This window comes from Nothoprocta perdicaria, unplaced genomic scaffold (genome assembly GCF_003342845.1).
Source record: "Nothoprocta perdicaria isolate Ctin4 unplaced genomic scaffold, notPer1 scaffold_9, whole genome shotgun sequence".
Classification (NCBI taxonomy): Eukaryota; Metazoa; Chordata; class Aves; order Tinamiformes; family Tinamidae; genus Nothoprocta; species Nothoprocta perdicaria.
The window spans coordinates 3,675,930-3,699,245 of NW_020456198.1; the positions used below are offsets into that span (position 1 = coordinate 3,675,930).

At 46.5% G+C, this 23,316-nt stretch overlaps 1 protein-coding gene and 1 long non-coding RNA gene across 3 annotated transcripts in view; both read left to right on the forward strand.

The window, feature by feature from the left end:
- Nucleotides 1–977: 977 nt before the first annotated feature.
- LOC112958628 lies at nt 978–12,442 on the forward strand. 2 transcript variants are annotated; one of them, XR_003251464.1, is made up of 3 exons: nt 978–1,062; nt 4,895–5,026; nt 11,120–12,442. It is a non-coding gene; the product is annotated as an uncharacterized LOC112958628 (long non-coding RNA). The 2 variants fall into 2 exon arrangements; XR_003251465.1 differs by having other exon boundaries at nt 4,928–5,026.
- A 933-nt stretch (nt 12,443–13,375) lies between these two features.
- ADAMTS9 (ADAM metallopeptidase with thrombospondin type 1 motif 9) overlaps nt 13,376–23,316 on the forward strand; it is a 66,210-nt gene continuing 56,269 nt past the window's right edge. The window contains exons 1-3 of the mRNA XM_026052519.1: nt 13,376–13,520; nt 13,612–14,012; nt 15,042–15,204. Coding sequence (XP_025908304.1) covers nt 13,427–13,520; nt 13,612–14,012; nt 15,042–15,204 — 658 coding nt within the window. The 5' untranslated portion in view covers nt 13,376–13,426. The remainder of the gene's footprint in view (nt 13,521–13,611; nt 14,013–15,041; nt 15,205–23,316) is intronic.

Consider the following 23,316-nt stretch of genomic DNA (forward strand, 5'->3'; position numbering starts at 1 on the left):
AGTAAAGGTCGGGTTGACTCCCTTTATTTGAAATAAAGATGGGAAATAAGTTAACCCTACATTAAGGTGACTCGGGGCAGCAATTCTCACGGAGACAAACTGGTCCTCCCTCTCACATGCTGCAATGGCAGAAGTACTCAGACCATTTTCTCCTTTCCCTCCCCTCTCCATTAGCTGATGACAGTTTTAATTTCCTTCGTGCTTTTAAAGTGATTCCCATGCATGTCATCTGGGATTCATGAAGCAGAACTCTACAAGTTGCACACTTCTGGCCTGCACTCGCCACGAGCCCAGGACAAGTTTTCAGCTGAGTTCAAACTTCTCCCTCTGGCCTGCAAAGGAATAATATATGTCTCTTTTTTCCCCAAGGAAAAAAAAGAAATCCTTTCTCCAGGAAAAAAAAATCTATTTTTGTGAAGGATTACTTTTTGTTGATTGAGGTGTGCTTGGGGTTGACAGGCATGTGATCTCACAGTAAGACTTAAATTATGGTAAATCCTGTATTTATTTATTTTTTACTTCAATAGACTAGGACGTTATCCTGCCTTTAATGCATTCTGTGCTGACTTTAGCTGAATGCTCTGTGCCAAGGACATTAATATCTACCATTACTAGTGAAGGAACAGTACAGAGACACCAATCTCATATAAGAAGCCACCGAAAGTCTAGATGGGATTATGTGGCTTCTAGGATGCAGGGAATTGGGAGCAGCAGCCCGTTAAGCTGTCTTTAAATTGTACCACGTATGCATAAGAATCCTCTACTCCTGCGTGGTGCAAGTGAGGGACAGGTAAACAAGCTCTGCCGTGTCTCATTTTCCTGCTATGGGCATCCAAACGCTGGCAATAACCAAGGTCTCAGTGGATATTTCCTAAAGGTCTCAAACTATATCCATGTTAAGAAAGCAATGGTTTGAATAAGGTGTACAAGATTCACCTCTCACGCTGATTATTTTTTTTTTTTTTCAGATAACGAAGAGGATTTTTTGTTCCTATATCCACTGGCCATGGTTAGCAACCTTCTTTAGAATATCTCTGAATGAAATGATACATTTGCTTTGGGGTAGGTTGCTGAAAAACAGAGGATTTTAAAGTTTTGAGCATGCGGAATGTATGTGATTGTGCATTATGAACCCAAACAAAGAAGATTCACAAAATTCGAAATATTGTTTAATTCCTTAGAAGATTCACAAAACTCGAAATATAGTTTAATTCATTCTTTCAGGTTTTGAGCAGAAATATTTGCATAAAAGGAGGTGTGTTATCTCAGAAGGTCTTATTTCTATGGTTACTAATGCCATGCCACGAAGAACCAAACAGACTGTAACTCCCTGCTCTGCAGGAGTTATGAATTAAGGCTGGGATGACTGTCTCAACATGAAGTCCTTACCACAGAGACAGGTTCTCACTTTCAGAGTGGATTCTTAGCAAGAAGGCTGGAGGTCTGTTCAGCACTAGAGTACACTCATGCACATCTTTACTAATTGCATGTTATTTCACCCAAAAATTAAGTGCACAAGTGTAATTTCTTTCAGTGCAGAGGTACTAAAAGTTCACTGTGGCTGTTGTCTTTGCGTGTGCTCAACTGTCCTCTGTCCTTCACACGTCTGAGGCTGCCAGGGAAGTTTCAATGCAGAACTGTTGCTCTGGTAAACAGCTCTTCACCCTCTGTTTGGAAATCTAATTTTCTCCCCTTATTTGCTGTGGTAACAACTGCATGGCATTCCTGTCATGGTATTCCTTTACTAATTTTCCTGTGTTTTGCATTCTCACAATCTCACATTATCTTTGGTATACCAGCTATTCTTGTACAAGCTGTAATACTTGCAATAGATGATCCCAATGAACACTGCTAGGTGACATGAAATCCCTGCCCTGATAAGTCTATATTCCCCCAAACCTTTTATATTGACCTTTGCTAATTTGTTTGGTTATGCACAGGAAGGCTTTGATGTGTTTTACCACAAAAGCTATAGTAAAGTGAATTGCCAAAAAATGATTTACTTCTGAACTGTGATCTTTTGTCTAGAAAAGTGAGGTTTATGGCAAGCATTTGGGATGGGTTTCTGCACAGTATGTTTTCAGTTGTTTAGAGCCCGAGTTCAATGCCATAGGTTTTAGTCTTACCCATGACTAAAGAAAGCAAACATACAAAGCCCTATTCATGAGAACTATATCCGTATTCCTAGACTCTTTATTTATGACAAAAACAGTTAATTATTTTGATGTCTTGTCATTTCAAAATTAATTTTTTGCAGTTTTACTCTGGGTCGAGAAACAGGCCAATATATGTACTCATAAAGACCTTAAAGTTGAGTTAAGTTATATTTCTTTTATTTTCATTGATTAAATGTCGCACACTAAATAACTCCCATACCTATTAACATATGATTTGCCCACTAGTAATTAATTTGTCATCCTTACTTCCTCAGGCTATTTTCAACTTTAAGCCACAGTTAATCCATGACCTTAGTGCTTTTGTCTGCAGGTCTGAATTATATAAGTATTATGGAACAGGGATTGAAGTGTACCTCTTTTGGCTCTATTTTATAATTATAGTCAGCTGATTGGCTTTTCTATTTCCATTAACTACAATAACAGAGTAAATTTAGCTCCTTTATGAAAGATCATAAGAATTTTTTGCAGCATGGTAAGGCCGAGTAAGAAATAATTCTAAGGGAAAAGTGAAAATGGAGGAAAATAACAACTGTCTGCTTTTCTGGGTATTTGTGATTCCTGCCAGTTGGACACAAAGACAGCTGAGGAGAAAACACACCCCATGCTCTGCAGTGGCCACTGCAACCCTAATTGAATAAAATGTGCTGACAGAAAAAAAAAAAAAAAAAAAAAAAAAGCACACTTTGGTCATGGAGCTGAAACAGAGAAATAGAAAAGTAGGTGCTTTAAAGGGGTTATTTTGTCGTGTGTGTACCCTCCAAATCTCTCTCCCTCCACCAAGCTCTTCAAAAATCAGCACACCTGCTGAATGTCGGGTTTCCTTTTGGAAGCAGAGGAAGGGCATCATATAGCTCAGCCCGTGCTCCAGGCAAAGCCATCTGATTCTCGTTTGAAATGGTATCTCTGGGCTGCTTTTGTTCAGTCACTCATTCTCATGAAAGGTTATAATCAAAAAGCTAGACTTCGGGAAGAATTTGGCTCCTTTCTAGGATACTGATTTCCAAGTGGCATATAAATAAGAGGTCACTTATCCCAAAGAGAGTATTGCTCCATCCTCGGTGCTATGGGAAATGTGCCTTGCATCTCCGTGGCTACATTTGCAGGGGGGGAAACATTGCTGACAGGCTGAGTCAGTGGCCCAAATTCTCCTCCCTTTATACATATAACCACATGAAAGCTGGTGCCTCCCATCCACTGAGTGTGCATAAATAATTTGCTTGGCATGGAACTGGAGCTAGCTAGCACAATAACTATGCTTTTTGTAGGCTCCATATGTCCCTTGCCTTGGAGCTTTTCAAAGATACAAAACTCTAGTTCTGCAACTAAACCAAGAAAATTGTGGGCAATGACTTGAGAAGCACTTGGGAGGGACCCAAAGCTCATGAAAGGACTCTTGGCTTCACTGGATGATGACCAAATCCATAAAGGCCTTGAGAGTTACATTCAGACTCTATGGAGATCCTTGAATAACCCCTGCAGTCTGCAAGGAGATTGATTTTTTTGAACCAACGCAAGGGAGCCCTAATTGCCAAACACTTTAAAAACATTGGGTTTCTTAGCTGTCTTCTCAAACTGTGTTCAAGAAAAGTGTGTGCACATGTATTGCTCATCGTTCTCCAGGCACTGAGTATTTTTGGTGGAGGAAAGTTCAGCAACGGAAGCGTAAACCTTGTGTTTACATCTATGAACAAAATAAGGTACAAATTACTGCAATACGAACTTCCTTGCCCTGGCCCTCCACTGACCTCAGCTATAAACTAAAAGGAAAATCCTTTCCAGACTGGAGTATCTAGGGCAAAGCCTCAAGCAGCAGAAGTGCTTGCAAACTCTGCTGGGTGGACTATTTTGCTGCTGCCACACAAAACCTATGATCCCCAGAGCAAGGGACTTCATTGCTGTGGCATGAGTGCCAGAAGTAATGCGCTGATAGACCTACCCTTGCAGGGGACTCGAGGCACTTTTGGCTGTAATTGGTGGCACGTTTGTGCCTGTTTCCTGAAATCAAGAAATGAGATGCATGTGCTTTGGCTACAAGCTTGGGATAGAGAAGTGCTCGCTTTTCAAGCATTTCAGAAGAAAAATGGGTAACTGACAGCATACATCTATGTCACTGTATCACACACTTGTGTCTTTGTCCTGGTAGCTCGTTGCTGGGTCAAATAAATCGGTTGCAAAATATGTCAGATTCTGCCAAGTGAACACAAACATAATTAGATTAAAAAGCTACTCATGCATTGTCTTGTTTCATTTATTTATTTATTTACTAGGTTTTTAGATGCAAAAAGGAGATAGATCTCTTAATAAGCTGGTTTCTATTGACATAGGGTGGTTTCTGCACATAGGAACCTGATTCTCTGGTAACATGAACAGGTGATTGGTGGCCTGAGAGGGGAGGGCTAGGGCAAGAGAAAAGTTCTGAGGAATGGTACAGAAAAATTGCCTTTAAAAGCTGCAGTCACAGCTCTGACCACTGAAAGGGCTCGCTAATGGCCCCTGGCTGTCCTAGTCCTCCCCTAGGCACACAAATGGCTTCAAAACTATATACTTTTTATCATCAAACTTGTTAATTTGGAATTTCAAAAGGTATACCTGTTTTGTTAAAAACTTCTGGTATCAAAGCACATCAAATGTTAGGGGATTCTGAGGTAGAGCTTTGTAGTGTGATTGCTGCATTTGCACCACGGCAGGTGGTGGTGATGATGATGATTTTCCCCCAGGCCCAGGTGGGACTCAGACCTCTTTTTCCGTAGACTGGCTCTATGGAGAAGCACAACTGCATCGCTCCAGTGGAGTTCACCTAGCAGCAGATCCCTGGAAGAAAGACCTGTGCTGTGGTGAAGAATTTTGCTGTAAGTTTACCACGTTGGAAAATTGCTAACTCTTGGCTCAGGGGGTTATTCTCTGTTTGTAGTATCAGGCAAAAAAAAAAAAAAAAAAAAAAAAAATGGTTATGTAGAAAATGCTACTTGTGTGTGTTATCCAGGGCTACAAAATTATGGTTTTGCTGCTCAGGGCATTAAATAATTCACAGAAACAGAGACAATAAGCACGGTTTTGTTTTAATGAGCCTAATGCTCATGCTGCACATCGCTTCTCTGCAGGGTGTCCTTTTTCTCTTGTGGAGCTGGGTTTAATCATGGGTGTCAGGAGATGTGAGCATGGTTCACAGGGTAAGATGCATCTAGTGGTCTTGGCCAAGGGCCATCATCTCCCTGCACTGATGCTGCACAAGTACAAACAACCACTTCATTGGTAGATGAAGAGGCACCGACTTGGACAATTCCCAGTTGTGAGCACGGGTAGATAGAGCCCAATCTATGCCCGTTTGTTCTTGGGTCAGTAAGAACTCTAATTCTTCCCTAAGTCTGTCGACTGTACTGCTTAGTCCTCCAGATGTTCTTAAGGAAGGTAATCCTGTTTCAACTCGTCCTCTTTTGCAACCAAAAGACAAAATAAGCTTGGTTTAGAAGTCTTGGCAATGTTGAGGACTATCCATGTTTTTCTGTGTGCTTAGAGGTGACAAAACTAGCTGCTTATTTCAGTGAATGAGAACAGATAAAAGGAAATACTTCACTGTATTCCCTTCAACAAACAATTCATGAGTGAAAGAAAGCACTGTGGGCCTTATTTGGGAAGAAAACTGATTAATAATAGTCTACGTGTATCAATCTGCTCCCTATAAAGAATCATGCTAGCTGTCCTCCTTCCAGGGAAAGAGCAGACCAGAAGAAAAACAGTCTGTGTGTAAGTGCCGTTCACTTTAGAGGCTGTCGTTTTGAGTAATTAAAACTGATGATCCTGACAAACATTTGCTTCCAAAGAATAGTCTGTTACAAACGTAAACTCTCAAGGTCCTTCTAGGCAAACCAGCTCAGCTCTCTCCTAGAAATCATTCTCAACGCGTCTGGTGTCCTGCCTTTGTAGCCAAGCCATGCAATAGATTTAAAAGAAGATTGTTTCTAACAAGTTTTAGCTGCACTGCTGCAGATCCTCTTGAAAATAACAACAGCTAACACTGAAACCACCAGCCTTGTCTACATGAACGCTCCACTTCTGAGAGGATCCAAAATGCCCAGTTGTGGTTCTTTGGGGAGATCCGAGTTTTAAGTGGTTTGTGAAGGGACAGAAGGAGTTACAGCTGCGAGATGGAGAGACTTGTTGCTTCCAGACAGGGATTTATGCTCCATTAATTCCGTCGATGGCAGCCTGGGCCGAGTGGCACGACGTGAATGTGATTACGTAGGATGTGGCCAGTGCCCTTCATCTGTGCAACTCTCCATGCACCTGCCAGAGGGTTTGGTCATAGTGAACCTTTGCCACCAAAAGAAAGGTGTTTAGTAAATGAGAAGGCAGGAAGACATGGAGTAGAGATGGGCGATGAAAACAACTGGAATGGAGAGGACAACTCCGCTTTAGCTCTGCAGATCATCCAGAGTTTGCATGTCCTTGGTTGTATCCTGCTCATTCTGAACCTGTTCCTTAACATCTTGTCTAAACTCCAACCTCTGAATTCCTCTTGTGAGTGTCCATTTTGGTTGCACAAGCTTGACCTGGAAGTTAAATTACAAAGCTGAAATTTTGGACACTTAAGAACACAGCAAAGATGCAGGTGCAGATCTGCAGCTCCTGTGTCCGCTGCGCCCAGGCTGCACAAGAACATCCGTCATGAGAAACAAGCAGCTCCTTGCAGATGGTACATCTGAAGAGAGCGCATGCTTACCCCTCACTCACCCAGGACAAATATGACATAGTTGGGGAGAGACCAAATCCCTCTTTAGATTTGCATCACATGTTTATATGCCGCATTCCCCCTGCCTAAGCATCCCCGATCCATTCCTTGCCAATGCTGCCTTCGGAGGAAATGAAGAAATTGGATGCAAGTGCAGAAAGGCTGTGTGGGAGGAGAGATCTTCCCTAGCGTGCCCTAAAGTCAGCATGTTAGAGACTTGCTGAAAGCAGCATCTTCACCATCGTATTTGAGCTGCTTGGCTGTCTGATTCCCTTCGTGTCTAGGGAAGGAATCATGCCTCACTGCTTTGCTCTGGGTTAGATTTTTTGTCGTTATTAAGTGATACCAGTAGCTGTACAGTGTGATGGAACTGCCATGAGGTTATTACCTCCTTCCTTCCCTCTCCCAGGCAAGCTGAGGCCTCAGCTACCTGGGCAGAGTTTTAAAATGTGCTGGTTTGCTCTGATGAACCTTGGGGAGCAGAGACGTCGTTTATAATTAGAGAGAGAGCTTGGTTTTCAAGCTATTGCATCCTGGTAATGAAATGCCACTTACATGCCTGTCAAGTGGACATTAATAAGCATGATGTGATGCTGTGTAAAATACCTCCCATATAAATCAGGACAGATGTCTTGATTCTGCACTTCATCAAGTCAGTGGAAGCTTTGTGCAGGAATTTTTGACAGAAATGGTATTAGGTCTAAAACATTGCCTAGTTTTAGCTATTTTGGGCAATTTTTGGATTTATTTCCAACTGCTGTAGACTTTCTGCCACTACACAAACGCTACACCACCGTCACAGAGATCCCCTCCTGGGAGATATCTCTTCTTTTACCCGGCTGCTCTGTGATCTCCATAGTGAAATCAAACAGTTCAAGGCAAAAGTATTGGGTATATATAAAGATGCCTAGCTTTTTTCCTGCTCTAGTAGAAGTTTATATTTTATCTCTCAGGCAATCTACCATTTAGAGAAAGAATGAAAAGAGAAAGAATGAAAACAATCTTCCTGAAGTAGAGTTTTACAGTTTAATGATCCTTGAGCTGCCATACCACTCCATGCATGTAGCCTACATGCAGACTTGGGTGGGAGGCTGGAAATGGTGACGGGGTCAGAGCTCCACAACTCCTTGTCCTTCACCAAATTAGCCATCTCACTTTCCTCTCTGTAAGCTGATGCTGATACATTGCAGAGTTGTTTTGATAATTGGTTTATTTGAATAAAAGTACATGGCCCAAGGGGTAAAATTTTCTGTACCTGCAAAACTTCCAACATTCCCCATTTGCTTTCTGGTGTGGGATTACAGAACATCTGTTCTGTTTAGTCCTCTAAATGTTACTGTTAACGATTTGGCAAAGGCACCTGGAACTTAACACAGACGCACAAGTACGTAATATCAAAAGTTTAAAGGAGTGTATTGATTTACAGCGTGACAAATGCAAAAGATAAACCAACAAAATGTCTAGCTTGATGGCTTAATTTGCACAAAAATGGGAAGAAGACCCAGAATTAAGCGTTCCTCAGCCACCTCAGGTCCCGCTGCAGATCACTTCTGTAAGCTGAGGGGTAGGGGATGGGTTCTGCACGTGCTCGTCCAGCCAAAGGATGGGTGCAACTTGCAGGCACACTACGCTGACTGGAGCATGCATTTTCCGTGAGGCAGATGAGAGATGTAAGCAGCAGAAGGAGTATGCCAACAGCCTGCTGCAACCCTGGGAGTTGGGGAAGGGCTGAAAGGAATCCTTACGTCCATCCCAACTGACCCGCTAGCCTGGGAAGTCCTATGAGTTTGCTGCAGCTACGTGGGCTTTGCACTTCCAAGTCCTTAGTTTCCCCTTGTGAAGCTATTTCCAGACTCAAAGTTGTTCCTAAGGCAAAAGAAGGGCTAGTTTGCAGGCAAGGGGAGCAAGACAAGGGACTTGTTTTCTTTTCCTTCTTCACTTTTTGGTCCCAAATGCAGGTTCCCTACGCAGGCAAGCAGCAGGTCCCTGTAAGGACAGGCTTGTACCTATGTTTTCCCTGCACATATATTACAACTGTGCAGAGGGCTGACTCCCACAGGGGACACAATTCCTGCTGGAGAGCAGTGCGGGAAGCAAGCCTACTTGATCAGCCTGACTCTGCAGCAAGCTGAAAGGCATCCATGGTTTTTAGCCTGCATGACCTCTGACAAGTTGCTTCAAAATAAAATCCTCAGAGCAACAGGATGAGACCAAGAGTTGAATCCTGCCCTTGCTTTGCATCTTTGAGACTTCATTTAACACCTCCTCCTGCCTGTGTAAAGTGATGTGAATCTGACAAAAGCAAGCTGCAGTTGTAGTGATAAAAGTGCTGTGCTGGCATTGCTGTGAAATGCAGGTATGACTTCCCAGCCCTCTGCATTTGTTCAGATGAAACCCCAGAATGACCATGGAGTTCAGCCCTACCTTGGTAGCCCAGGATGGGCTAGTTGCTCCTCACACAGAGCCTGACTTATGGGCAAGGGAGAGAGGCAAGAACAGAGAAAGCAGAGGCTTAAGTGGCTATGGTAGAGAAGTTAAACTACACATTTAAATGCTTTTAACTATGATCAAAAGAGCTTGTTTGGCATGGAAAAGGAGAGAAGTTTGCAAATGAGTACAAGAGCCTCCTCCATTCAGAGAAAAGAAGCACCAGAGCAGCCTGTCTGCTGGACACAGAGGCAGAGAAGCAAGAGAGGTTGAGATCCAGCCAGCAACCAGCTGGCCGTGCACAGGGAATGAAATCTTTCACTTTCCAAGATTAGACGCGAGCATGAAAATGTTTGCTGCCTTCGGTTATCTTGTGGCGTTGGCAAGCGAGCATCAAAGGGAAATGCTCTGTCTCCCGGGATAGTCGCTGGGCAAGCAAAGGGATGTGGCAGATAAAGGAAGAGGATGCTTACACAGAGCAGCAGAGAGCAAAGATTAGCCACCGAGGTGCATGCTCACCTACAGGAGAAAGGAAATGGGAAGGAGGGTGAAAAGTAATGAGAAAAGAAGAAAAAAAGGCAGAAAAGTTGATTCCCTTGAGTATTTTCTTGCAGCAATGCGTCCCGTCTGCAACTCCATCCTGAAGTTTTGCTGTTGTGATCAAGTTCTTGTCTTGCAGTTTACAGAAGAGCTTCTCACCAATCACCTTCTGTAGCATTTATATAGGCAAAATTCCCAGGGTTTCAAGGGGATTTTTCCATGGGGAGGTACGGGCTCGTAGGGGTTACTTTTGACTGGGTGAGGACTTTGGAGTCTGCACAGTTACCATACCGTAAGTATTAATAGATCCTTTCTAATAGGAAAGTTATTTGAATTTAAGATTTCTGCTTAGTTTCTCTAAGCTCTACATAATCTACTTACTTACGCTACAGTTTTCCTTCTCCACTTCTCACTCTCCAGCTGTAAAGGATCAAAATGCTGCACATTGTACAACTTTTCTGCATATCATTAGAGTAGCATTCTAAATAGGTAACACCACGCTTCTGGAAGGACTGGAGATGTTTTCTCACTCTTCTAAAGCCCGTCTTTTGTCTCGGGAACACTTCAGTCCACTCCCTGCTCTGTCCCTAAATCAGGACCTTATTAGCCCTTCTATGGGTCATCTCCCCACTTCTAAAGTGAGGACAATTCATTTTGGAATGTTTTCCTACCCTCCTGGTAGTACGTGCAGAGATTTCAGATCAGAGGGTGTCCCATGAGGATGCTTATCGAGCTCACCGGGGCTGAAAAGGGAAAGGACTAACTCGCAGCTGTGGGACGCCGCTTCTCACCCCACACAGGTCTTGAGCTTGTGTGACCCCCACCCCAGGAGCCAAATTAACTTGTTAATGGCAGGAAACTAACTGAGGGGGAAAAAAAAGAGAGAATTTGCTATCTTCTTTTCTGTACCACCAAGCTGAATGGCACCAAGCTGAATGGAAGCAAGGAGGCTCCCAGGGGCACCAGACACGGTGCAAGGGATGCCAGGCTGGGACTGGCAGGCAGAGGGTCAGGAGCCAGCCTGGAGCTCAGCTACCTAACTCCTCTGCTGCCCTAGCTACGATGGTCTCAGCGAGGCACTGCTGGAGACCTTTCCTGCTCACCTCTGTGCTCGGAGGATGAGGAGATGTGTAAGGCTTCATGCTCTTCTGCCAGCTTCCTACAGGCCCAGCTTCCCGTACACCTCTTCCCCTCCTGTCTGACTCAGCTCCAATGCTATGCTCAGCTCTTCTCTTTCTTTCCTCAGGCAACTCCGTGTGCTTCTCTTCACTCCCATTGAATGCTTTGCTGACCTGCATCTCCATGTTGCTCAACACCCCACGAGGCTGCACGGGCTCTCCCTGGCGCTCTGGAGTACAATGTCTATCCCACCTGAGCGGAGGGGACTCTATCCCCAACTGAACTGTGCTGGAGTCCTTGCCCCACGGAAGTTTTGGGAGCGCATGGGGAAATGATGGGAAAACTGAAAGATTTTTCACCGCTGCAGTAAATGTGCTCCCATCAGCCCAGTGCAGCAGCATCAAGACTTGGGGAGTAGATGTGATTCCCACGATTAACCAAGTCATTTATTTGATGATGAGACAGAGAAGACCCTCAAGAACAGAACCCAAGCAAGGAAACAACCCTGGAGGGAGGGAAGTGTCAGCTGCCTGGTTTTAAGGTTTCTCTTTCTGTTTACCCAGCAACCCAAGGCTTGCTCAGGTGGGGACCCTCCACTCTTTCACAATCAAGAGCTGAGAAGGGTCACGTAAGCCAGAGAATTACAAGGCAGCCCCAGCTCGCTCTTCAGATTGAAGTGGTTTTAGAATAATTTGGTCTTGCTCCTAGTCTAAGGTTTCATTTTTTAATGCATGTGCCTGAGCAAGCAGCTAGCTGTTAGGACACGGAGATGCTGCTGCATGGGTCTTCTGCAGCACAAAAAGTAGATGTGGTGCAGGTTTGCTGATACACAGGTGAGTGCATGCAGAGGCACTGAAAACTGGACCTCTGGTGAAACCCAACGCATTGGGTGAGACAACTCAAGTATGGATGTGGTCTGGCTTTGTTGATCCACTGAAGCCAAAATAGGTGGGTTATCTCACTATAAGCATCCCAGACTTCAATATAGGCATGATGCCACCGAGCCAGGAGATGATGTGACACTATACTGGGCCCAGAGGATATGCTGGTTTGGGTCTACTACACCTCAGAGACTCCGGCTCAACACTCAGTGGGATGAAACTGGGCTCCGCCTACAAGCCCCACAGAGCCAGCACCAGAATCAAAGATACATGGCTTTGCATGTGGTAGTTGAATTATTTTGACTTTTATATTCACTGTACACGATTAATAATCTATTACTAAAGACTGAGGTTTGTGGCTTGCAGGGCTCTAGCAGTTAGTTGGTTTAGAAGACCCAGGAGGTGCTATTTTGTGCAGAAGTAGCAGGACCCTGCAGGTTGCCAGCACAATTTCATGTCCACATAAAATATTCAGGTGAACTCCAAACTGATTATTCTAAAGCCTTTCTTCTCATAAGAAAATGATGCTATTTCTTTTGTTTGTTTTAAAGAGAGGTATTATAGAAGTCTGGGATTTTCTATGGAAGTGCAACTTCAACTTGCAACCAGTTTCAGTTACTTCCCATTTGCTACAAGCTTTAAATTTCAGAGCATCTCTTCCCATTTGGGGGGGAAGCAGGTAACGTTAGAGAATGTCTTGCATTTTTATACAAAATTTCCAAACAGTAAAAAGAAAAATCTTTCATAAGGAAATGATTTCCACCCCCCTTGCCTCTAGGTGCCTGAAACTGCAAGATATAACCCTCAACAAAGTTGTTTTAAGTGCTTCACACTCTAGAGCCACACAAGGATTCTTCAAATGCTTATACACTTAATAAACTACTTTCTTCAAAGCTCTTTAAAGAGAGGAACAAAAAGGAACAATTATATAAGAAGTGCTTTCTGCTCTCCTTTTGGCTGGTCCCAGAGCGGTTCCTCTGCGGCCCGGGGGGCTGCCGGGCTGGGCCGCGGTCCGTGCGCCCCTTGCAGCGGGGCAAAGCCGGGGCCCCGCCGGCCGCCGCGGCTAGGGCTTTTCTTGGCTGAAACCTGCGATTCCAGCGTTCCTTGGGAATGAAAGAAAGTGACATGCTGGAAGCGGAGTTGGGGGAGGAGGAGGAGGAAGAAGGGCGGGCTTTTTTTTTTTTTTTTTTTTTTTTCTCTTCTCTCTCCCCTGCTTGATCTATGGAGCCCGCCCCCTTAAATTGGCTCCCGGGAGCGTCCCGTCCACCAGCCCGACGGGGGGAGCGGCGCAAAGCGAGGGAGAGCAGGCGGGCGGGCGGGCGGTTCTCCCGTCCTGGCCCGTGGGTCCCGGCCCGGCGCGCACCATGCGCGGCCCGCGGCGCGGCCGGCCCGCGCGGCCCTGACCCGCGCGGCTCCTGCGCCTTCCCCCCGGTAGCTCCCCGCGGAGGAGGGGAGAAACGGGGCGACCGGAGAGGAGAAGGGGAAGAAAAGGGGGGAAATACGAGGAGAAGCCGGGGGAAGGCGACTCTGCTCTGCGGGCGGCGCGCAGCACCATGCAGCTGGCGCCGCTGGCGCTGGCACTGAGCACGCTCTTCATCGACGGCTTGCGGGCAGGCAGCCGGCGGCACAAGCTGCACCCCCGGCAAGGTAAGGGGGCCGGGGGGGCGGCGAGGCCGCGGCTCGCCCGCCTGCCCGCCCTCCTGCCGCTCAGGGGGCACATGCCTCTCTCCCCTCCTAGCCAAGTTGCTGGAGAAGCTCAGCGAGTACGAGATCGTGACTCCTACCCGGGTGAATGAATTTGGCGAGCCCTTGCCCACCGATGTCCACTTCAGGAGGAGGCGGCGGAGCGCCGGCGCGGGCCCCGACGCCTGGACGGCGGCCACCGCCGCCTCCTCCTCCTCATCCTCCAAGGCGCACTACCGGCTCTCCGCCTTCGGCCAGCAGTTCCTCTTCAACCTGACGGCCAGCGCGACCTTCATCGCCCCCCTCTTCACCGTGAGCCTCCTGGGCGAGCCCGGCGCCGAGCAGCGGCGGCTGTACGCGGAGGCGGCGGACACCGACGTGAAGCACTGCTTCTACCGCGGGCACGTCAACGCCCGCCCGCGCCACACGGCCGTTATCAGCCTCTGCTCCGGGATGGTGAGACCCACGGGCGGCACCGGGCCCGGCACCGGTTCGGCTCGGCCCGGCCCGGCCCAGCGGCGGCGCGCCGGGGCGGAAGCGAGGAGGAGGAGCAGCAGGGCGAGGGTGGGCAGGGGGCCGGGGCCGGCCCCTTCCCCCAGGGCGCAGCGGGTCGGGCCGGGCCGGGCCGGGCCGGCTCTTTCCCCGCCCCTTCCCGCTGGGACGAGCCCGTCGGGCTGCGGCATCGGAGGAGCCCCGGGCCGCTCGGGGCGAAGCCGCCACCCAGCGGCACCCCCAGCCGGGCAGGTGGCCACGAGAGGCCCCCCCTTCCCGTCCCCCCCTCGCACCCCAGGGGGCTGCTGAAGTCTGGGAGGGGGCGATGCAACCCCTGAGGCTATCCGTCGCCCTGGTGCCTTGTGCTCCAGGAGTGCTGGCAATGTCTGAACAAGGTGAGAACAAGCTCTCCGGGGCTGGCCCCAAACCTTTCTGATGGCCCGTGAGAATGGCATGAGTGGGAAAAATGCTAGCCATGCTGGCCTCAGCCCTTCCAGCCAACCCCAGGGATGTAGGAAGGTGTGTCTGTGGGCTCCCCAGCAGTGCCCATCCTATGGTGGTCCTGTCTGTGTGTTGCACCCAAAGCTCTAAGTGCTCCCCTTGGCAAGTGTGGTCGTGCCATCCCTCAACCCTTCTGCATGTGCTCAGGCTGAGCCAGGCTGCCATGCACACGTGTGGCAGCACAGGCCTTCTTTCCAGCAGTGTGGTCTGGTTGGAGTCTGGTCCTCAGTCTAGGAACCATAGGAATGCCCTTAGGAATGGGGTCTGGCTGGTGTCCTCCTCTCATTCTCCCAGTAACTCACTTTATGTGCATTCCCATGGGCACAGCACTGCCCACGCGGGTGCTGCGGTGCCTTTGCAGGGGCTGGGCACTGGGAGGAAGCTTGGGAAAGCTGCGCGCCTCCACTGGGAACACCCCTGTTTTGGGTAGTCCTGCTGCCTCAGTTGTCGTCACCCGAAGCTGACCGCCTGCCTGTCTCTGTTGCCTTGCAGCTAGGCACGTTCAGGTCTCACGATGGAGACTATTTTGTAGAGCCGCTGCTATCACTTGAAGACCAGGAGTATGAAGAAGAGCACAACAAGCCACATCTAGTCTACAGACACCGAACACCTCACACCAACTCTTCACGGGACAGGCAGACTTGTGATACTCCAGGTAATTGTTTTTCTTACTTCCCTTAATGATTTGGCACTTAAAAGGGAGCGAATTTGTAGGGAGGTGTCACTAGGTTCACTGGAGGCAAAAGCAAGCAGGGATGTGATGTTGAGGGACTCCTAGACATGGTAGCATGTGTGTTAGGACCAGGCTCTTGATGGTACTGTTGTCTTGGTGAGAGATCTTGGTGAGAGATGTGGTGTGCCTTTGCTTGCCAATAGCCACTTCCAAGGAAACTGCATTCAGGAAAAATGTTCATTTCATCCCACAGACTGGTGAAAAGTCCTTTGGACTCTTTACTCTCGAAAAGCTCATGAGTCCTCACATTCGCTCTCTGTCTTCTCCTAATCATAATTTTGCAATATCCTAATTTGATTTGCCCTTTGTCTGAAACTCTGTCATCTTGATGGCATTGGATGTCTTGGCCTTTCTGTACCTCCAGTCCTTCCTCCCCAAAGCTGACGAAGAGTTGCAATGGCTTGTTTCTTTCTAAGGCAAATAAGAAGGTACTAACACCAACCCTGACAGCTCTCCCCCTTTTAATCACTTTCCAGAGTTCATTTTCAAGAGCTTTTTTTTTTTCCTCTGTGACCCTCCTTCCACTAGTGCTGTCTCCGTGACCTCTTCGCTCCCTATCCAAGTCCTTGCACATATGAAAGAGCTTGAGCCTTTTTATCTCCCCTTCCCATGTCTCAATGAGCAATAGCCCTGCTCCTAGTGCCCCTGTTATCTGAAGTGGCCTCCTGCTGCTCTCTGCTTAGTTGACCTCCTGATTTTTCACAATTAATCCTCTCCTTTGGCAGCAAATACCCAAGTTCTCTCTCTTAGGTCTCCAGTTTCACCTGCTGTTCCACCTTCCTCTTTTGGCCTGCAGCTAGATCTACAGGAACTTAAACAAAAATATCCTTAAACAGAGTAGATCCTGATGGGCTTCCTTTGCGTGGGCTGAGAGCCACCGTTGTGCTGCAAGCAGGTGGAGTGACTGAGGAAGCAAAGGTGTCATTGAGGAGAAGCAAAGGTGTCATTGAGGAGAAGCACAGTGCAAACTGCAGGCTACGTTTAGCACGTGTGGCTCATTCGGCACCCGTGGCCGTGGATCACGGCTGTGCTGCAGAGCCATCCGTCTGTTCAGTTTGCAATGACGTGATGTACTAAGTCAGAAGATGCTCTGATGCTCTGTGCGCAGCCAGAGCAAACACACTAGTGATGCGTGTTTTTTCTCCTCGAAGATGTGTGGACGCATGTCCATACGCAAATGTGCGTACTGGAGGCCAAGGAGCCTCTCACCAGGCTGTCATTGTTTGCTCTTCCAAGGGTTGCTGCTGGACTATGCCATTCTGGTTTCTCTCTTCCAGCTGTTTCTGCTCCCTTTGAGATCAGATGCAGGAGACTCAGAACAGTTGGAAAGAAACACGGAATCTGGCACATTTCATCAGTAGCCCTTGGAGGAACGGAGCAGCAGATCACGGGACCCATTGAATCCAAGGTAGCTGGGAGGGCTCTGACGATCAGCTGTGGACTTTGCACTGTGCAGTTATAACAGCCCCTTGTGTTTCACCCTGTTCTGTGTATCAGAGTGTCCATTTAGGGTCCTATTCTTCATGATTCACAACAATATTACTCTGTCCACTGTACTTCCCACGCTATGTATATCTCCTCTTTTCCAACAAACAGCGCCTCTTGATTGTCTTTAGTGTTTCCTTTTTCTTCTCAGTTGCCTCTCGTGTAGATGAGGTACTTAGGGACATGGTTTACCAGGCATGGTAGTGATGGGTTTACAGTTGGACTTGATGGTCTTGAAGGTCTTTTCCAACCGTTATGATTCTATGTGTTGAAGAGAAGAGGTCTAGCCTCTTGAATAAGGGTTTAAGCATTCCAAGTAGTCTTATTTGTCCTCCATTGCCTGAATATACACCTCTTTTCCAGTTGTTGATGGGGAATACTGCCTGGGTGTGCATGCTTGTGAGTGAGGTTTGGTCACCTCATTTAGGGAGGAGGTACAGGGGACCTTGGGGAAAAGCTGAAGGTTACCTTCTCCCCTCCTGGTCGTGACTGGTAGAAAGAACAGACTTTGTGGCTTTGGATCATAGGGGAAAACAAAAAAAAAATCTAGCAAAGCTTGTTGTTTTGGACAGGCCACATCTGTTATTTTTGCCTGAGAAGAAGGGATTGTTTCGTGAGAATTTGGGAGTTTTAGTCATAGGGTGTTGTGTGGATCCAGCTTTTTGTCCCAACAACGTGTGAAAAGGTGTTGTTCCATTGTGAGTTCCTGGCAAGAGGCAACATTGGCTCCAAGTGGCAATTCAAAGCTCGGGAAGTCTCCAGTACCCACCCTGCAGTGAGCAGGGCAGGGAGAGCTCGTTGCAGGCACTGGTGCTATGGAGAATGTCTTTCTGATAGCCTTCTTCCTGGAAGTGATTAATAAACAACAGTGGTGTTTCCTTACCACAATGACGTAATCCCAGGCTTCTTGAGTTTCCCTTGTGAATTAACTGGTAGATCCAGTAAAAGTTCTCATTTCCAGTGGCCTCTCTTGTTATTTTTAGTTTTCACCTTTAGTAGGTCAGCTTGGAAAAAATAGTCATCCTTTTGACTCGAGTTAAGTTTTAATTAGCAGTTTCTGATAACTGTGTTTTGATGTGCTGATATACGAGAGGTTCTGCAGATGTTCTGGAAAAAAAATCTTTCTCCTCTTGAGTGCTGATGGATATTGAATGCAAGCTGTGCTCTGCACATAAGCTTTTATAGCCTAACACAAAGGTCTCCTGGCAGTGTGCTTCAGCCTTCTGGTATATAGCTCAACAGTGGTAATAAAACCCTTTAACAAAGTTTTCCTTGGGGTAAGGGGTAATGTAGTTTCAGTCATAGGAAATGGTGCAATTTCTCCTCTTTCCCTTTTTCTCGTTACTACCGTGAATCAATTTGTCATCTGGCCTCGCTGAGGAACCTGGCAGAATAATTAGTTGCGTTTGACTGAATAGCACTGACAGGATGAGGACTTGGCTGGGCCAGCTGCGTGATGTCATTAGGTGCCGTGCTGCTACCACCCATTGCTTCGAGATAGCAAGCTCTTCCGATGCAAATTATTAATATCCGCTTTTTTGAGGTGGAGGAGGAAGAGAAAAGAAATTCTGGTCCTAAAAAAGGAAAAAAAAGGAAGTTGCTCATTGCAGGGCCCGAGAATTGAGTTTTCCTGAGCTCTGCAGAGGAACAACCTGAATCCGATGATAAAGAGAGCAGAAGCGCATCTTGCAGTGGGATGGACGGCTCTGCCCTCTGCTCTGCTCTGGCCTGTCCCTAAGGGAAGATCAGCAGAAGCGGCTCTCTTGTCCAACTTGACCTGCTGCCAAGAGCAGGGCTGGCAAGACCAACCCATCGCTTTCTACTTGAAACCCCTAAGTTTTGGCCTTACAAGGAGACATCCCCCCTCCAGCTGCAAACAGGAAGCTGCCCCCAATTGTCATCTAATCAAAGCACTTCAGGCCACCTCTTATTCCGTTCCTTAAAGCTTCCTGTCCCCGGGTTGCATGTTTGTTGTTTTGCCTGTCCATCTCCAGTCTTCAAACCAGGTCCTTGACTGTTCTTGTGTCTCCATGTTTTTATTTGTGACCCGTCTCTGTCATTGAAGTGTTTTTTCTCGAGTGATTGATGGTTTCACTCGAGTGTGTTGGACTTGGGGGAACCCACCTGTTCATAAACCATCTTGGTCCTGTAACAGGTCCTGAACAGCCTTCAGTTCTGGTCTTTTTTTGTTCTATTTGCTGTATTTTTTTTTTCTTTTAAATATCGTGGTTTGGTTTGCTTTGTTTTTTTTTCCTTGTGTCCTTTTGCTACCTCTTCTGCCCCCATCCCCCATGTTTCTGTTGCTTCTCTGCGTTATTGCACTCAGTGTTTACACATAGACTTTTGTCTTTTGCTTCTCTTGAGCCCTTCTGTTCTTGTGTTTTGGGGTTTTCTTAACAGCTTTAACCTGTTGCAAAACTTTAGAGGGTAATTCTGCCTGTTGTCCATCTCTTGCTCTGAGACAGCCCACTGACTGCAAGTGCCCTGTGGCAATGGGTGCAAATACAGGAGTTGGGCATTCCAGTCTTCCCGCCTCTCTGGTTTTGCTGTGTGCTCAGCTATTTTACTACTCCAAACTTTGCAAATTCCTGTAGCTTTGACTGTGTCCCTCTTCCAGGATTACTGAATGCGCTCTTTTGGACTGCTTTTCTTTTGTTCCCACTGTGTTCTCATTCCTTTTCTCTTGATTTGTGCTTTCTCTGTTTTGCTTTGCTTTTCTTCCAGCTTCATTAGTTAAATTCCTCCCTGTTTCCTCCAGCCTCCAATGCTGCTTTTGTCTCATTTTCCATAGTTCTTTTTCCTGCTTGGGACCCTGAGACAAATAAATTGAGGGGGGACATATGTATATGTGTATGTATGTGTGTCTGTGTATAAATATATATATGTATATATGTGTGTGTGTGTATAAAAAAATATATACCTATATGAAGCCAGCAGTTACCGTGTCTCGGTGCACATAAGCCATACCTGTTCTGGTGCTCATCTCAGACGGGGCTTTTGGGGCTGAATTTGAGAATCTTGCTCAAGGGCATGGCTCCCTAATGAAGGTACTTAAAGGAGGACTATCCACCACAGGCAAATCTGCTCATGCAGAAGCAGCAAAAACACTCTGATGGTGCCAAACTAGTAGGAAGATGATTAGAGCTTTTTCCATTTGTTGGAGGCAAGCCAGAGGGTTGTAGCCAGCAAAGAGGCCTTCCAGCAGTTTCCCCTGCGGTGGGAGCAGTTGTTGAGCCACTCTTTGCTCTGAGCAGGATGGAGCAGATCTTACCTGCACCTTGCCCAGACATTTGGGGAGATGGGAGAGCTGGTGACTTGTCTGTGGACGTTGCTTTCCAAGGACAGCCAAGCTCTATCTATGAAAGCGGCTGTTGGACGTGGCTTCCACAGTTGGATTTCCAGGATCTGCTAGAAACCAGCACCAAAAAAAAGTCTCTGCAGTTCCTAACAGGGCATTTAGCTGTAATCTGTGAAAGAAGTCTGCTTACTCGGGGGTGGCGGAGGGGCAAGTAGTCTATCTTTTTTTTTTAGGTTACATTAATGAGTAATTGGTAATAGGTTACACTTTCAAAGGAGCATTAACGTCTCTTCCCACCAAAGGTGACACTGAGCAGTCACCAGAACTGGGGGGTGCTGCCCCTCTGCCTTGAGAAACTGCAGCCCTGGTGCCACCAGCTTGTTTTGTACAATCCCATCTCTGTGCAGTAACAGCACCATTGCAGCCCGTTTGGGGCTGGGTTTGTTAATGTGTTATCCATGTTATGACCGTGAAGGACCTGGGAGTGGATTTTCTGGGAGTCGGACAGCATGGCTAAAGCCTGACCTCATCTGTTTTCACATACCGTAATCTCACGGTGGTACAAGTGGATTTTGCTCCTACTGCAGCTCTGGTTTGGGTTGTATTCCTGACGTTAGAAGTGCAGTGGTGATATGCAGGGCTCAGCATGGCCAAGTGGGCCAGAGGCAAACAAGTCATACTTGTTCTGCAGTAATGTATACGTGCCATAGTCTTATTTCATAAAACTTTTGAGAGATGGCAGAAACATCTAATGCATCTTTCATGGGACTCAATTTTTTGCAGTCTTGTTCTCATGGTGAAATCCCAGATCTGTTGGAATTAAGTTGTTGGTCTAGAGTACTTTTTAAATTTTGCTATTTCTGCTGGGTTGTTTGTCTTGCCTCCAATTGTGGTCTGTCTTGGGCCCAGAAGTCCTTAATCCAGCAGTATTTGGCTTCCTGGGTGTCTGGTTTCTGTGCGGTTCTCCAGGCATCCTCCTGGGTCTGCAGGGAGGTTTCCCAAGCGCTTTCTTACAGGTTGAGCAATCTTTGAGCTCACTCAAAGGTCTGTTTAAGCTGTTAGATTTACTTTTGGCCTCAGTGTAATACACTGACTTCTATCTTTCCCTCAAAGAAATGTCACGTTTGAAGGAAGTGAATCGTCCGTCGTTCATTGTCATGTAGTAATTATTTCAGGTTTCCTTCCCTCCCGATACAGCAAATGAGAAAGTTGCGTCACGAGTCCATATGCTAATGCAATTAACTCCATTTCTGGCTTCCTACTGAGGTAAGAGCACACGAACTAGTCCTTAGTCAGATGGCCTGGGATGTCAAACACAAGCCTTTCCCGTACCGATCTGGGAAAAGGAACAGGCTGTGATGTGTGTGCTCTTACTATGGTATTGTCAAGTGCAAAACACCCTTACAGTGGCTTCAGTTAAAAAATAATAATAATAATAATCATCAGTCCCAGCCATACAGATCCCATAATTGCAGTTTTCTTCTAAAAAATTCTTCCTGCGTTACAAGCAAGGTGTGTGCGTGGTGATGCGGAGGGCAGGTTGTTACGCTTACTGAAAATGTTGTATTAGTCATCCATCTGGTAAGAAAGGCTAATTTTGTAATGGTGGAACACTGTGGCTAAATGAAGATTAGTTTAATTATTTCTTGCAACTTGGTCATGGTAAGTAAACATAGTTTAATTATTCTCCTGCAATCAGAGTGAGTGTACTTGCAATTTTGCAGCTATTTTTACAGTGTCTGTATGGATGTGTGCTGAAGAAGGGCAGTTGGGACAGGCAGTTAGGCTTCACATTGGCAGTTTCCATCTGCATCCTGCGTCACACACAAACAAAAATAAACAGACTGACTCTGTGGCTTGTCTTCCCATATGTCCATATTGACATTAACAACACTCTCTTCCTGTGGGCAGCTGTTAGGCAAAGTTTCTTTCTTAATAATGGATTGTATTTTTTCCTTATCTTTTGCTGAGTGTTAATACAGAGATGTAGTGATCTCCCTTTTGTTCTCCTTGACTTGGTACCTGTCTTGATTTGAGGTACTGCTAGACTTAATTGTAGATGATAGTGCACTTATTATCCAGTTATCCCTAGGACTAAATGCCATAATGCCTCTGCACCTGATGCAAAATTAGGAACAGCGGTGGATTTCTTGTTTGGCTGGGTTTGTTTGTTTGTTTTAATACCTGATATAAAGGTAAGCTTCTAATTACCTGAGTGGTGAGGCTTTTGTGATCACTAGGACATGGTCTGCACTGTGTTTCATTCTGCTGGAGAAATGATGTGTCTTGTAAAAGATGGATCTGTTAGTCTGAAGTAATGTTTGGCCTTGCTCCATTTGTGTGCTATAGTTTTTTTTTTCCCACGTGTTTCAGTAGAGAAGATAAAAGCTGTGAAGTCTGTATTGCCTTCACACCCCATGTGGCAGCACTAACTTTGTCAATCAAAACAAGAAAACATTTTTGCACCAGGAACTTTTGCAGACATGATTTTAAGAGGTGGCAATGAAGAGCTGTCAGTTGCCATGGCTTTTGTTTCACTCCTTAAGCCCCTGCAAGGCATCTTTCAGAAATCTCTGTTTACTAAGAAATCTCTTATTACTAAGGCTCCTGAACAGAAGACGACTTGTTCATCCAAAATAATTCAGAAGTCATTTGCTCTGACGATCTCGCTGTGGACTTGCCCATTCAGCTCTTGTGATGGGGCAGCTCTTCCTGTGAGGAAGAAGAGGCATTAGTCTGCTTCAGAAGTCACACTTTGGATTTTGATGCCGCAAATTGACCATTTTGCACAGTCAGATTCCCTCAGTATGGTCTCCCACACTACCTGAGCCTTCGTAGTACCACTGCTTGGTGGCTAAGGCAATGCTTATGAATTATTTACAAGTGAGATTCATCACACAAGATGCATTAAGAGTGAGCAAACAAGCGTGGGAGTCTGAATGTCCTTGAGCAACCCAAGGTTCAGTAAGCACAGCCTCCAAAGCTCTGCAGGAGAATGGATTCAAGCAGCACTGAGGCTGCATGGCAGGATGTGCCATCCCTGGCAGTCTTCCTGGTGTGCTGAAATGCCACAGTGTCCTTGGACCCACAGCCTGGCTCGAGTACATGTCTGCTGGGTGAAACATTGAGACACCCTTGAGCAAAGTGTCCAGCCCTTGACAGAGTTGGGATAACTTCCATGGGCCAGTTCCATGGGAACCTGTGCCGGTGACTTTCAGTGCTGTAACTTTGAGGCATGCCTTAAACCAATT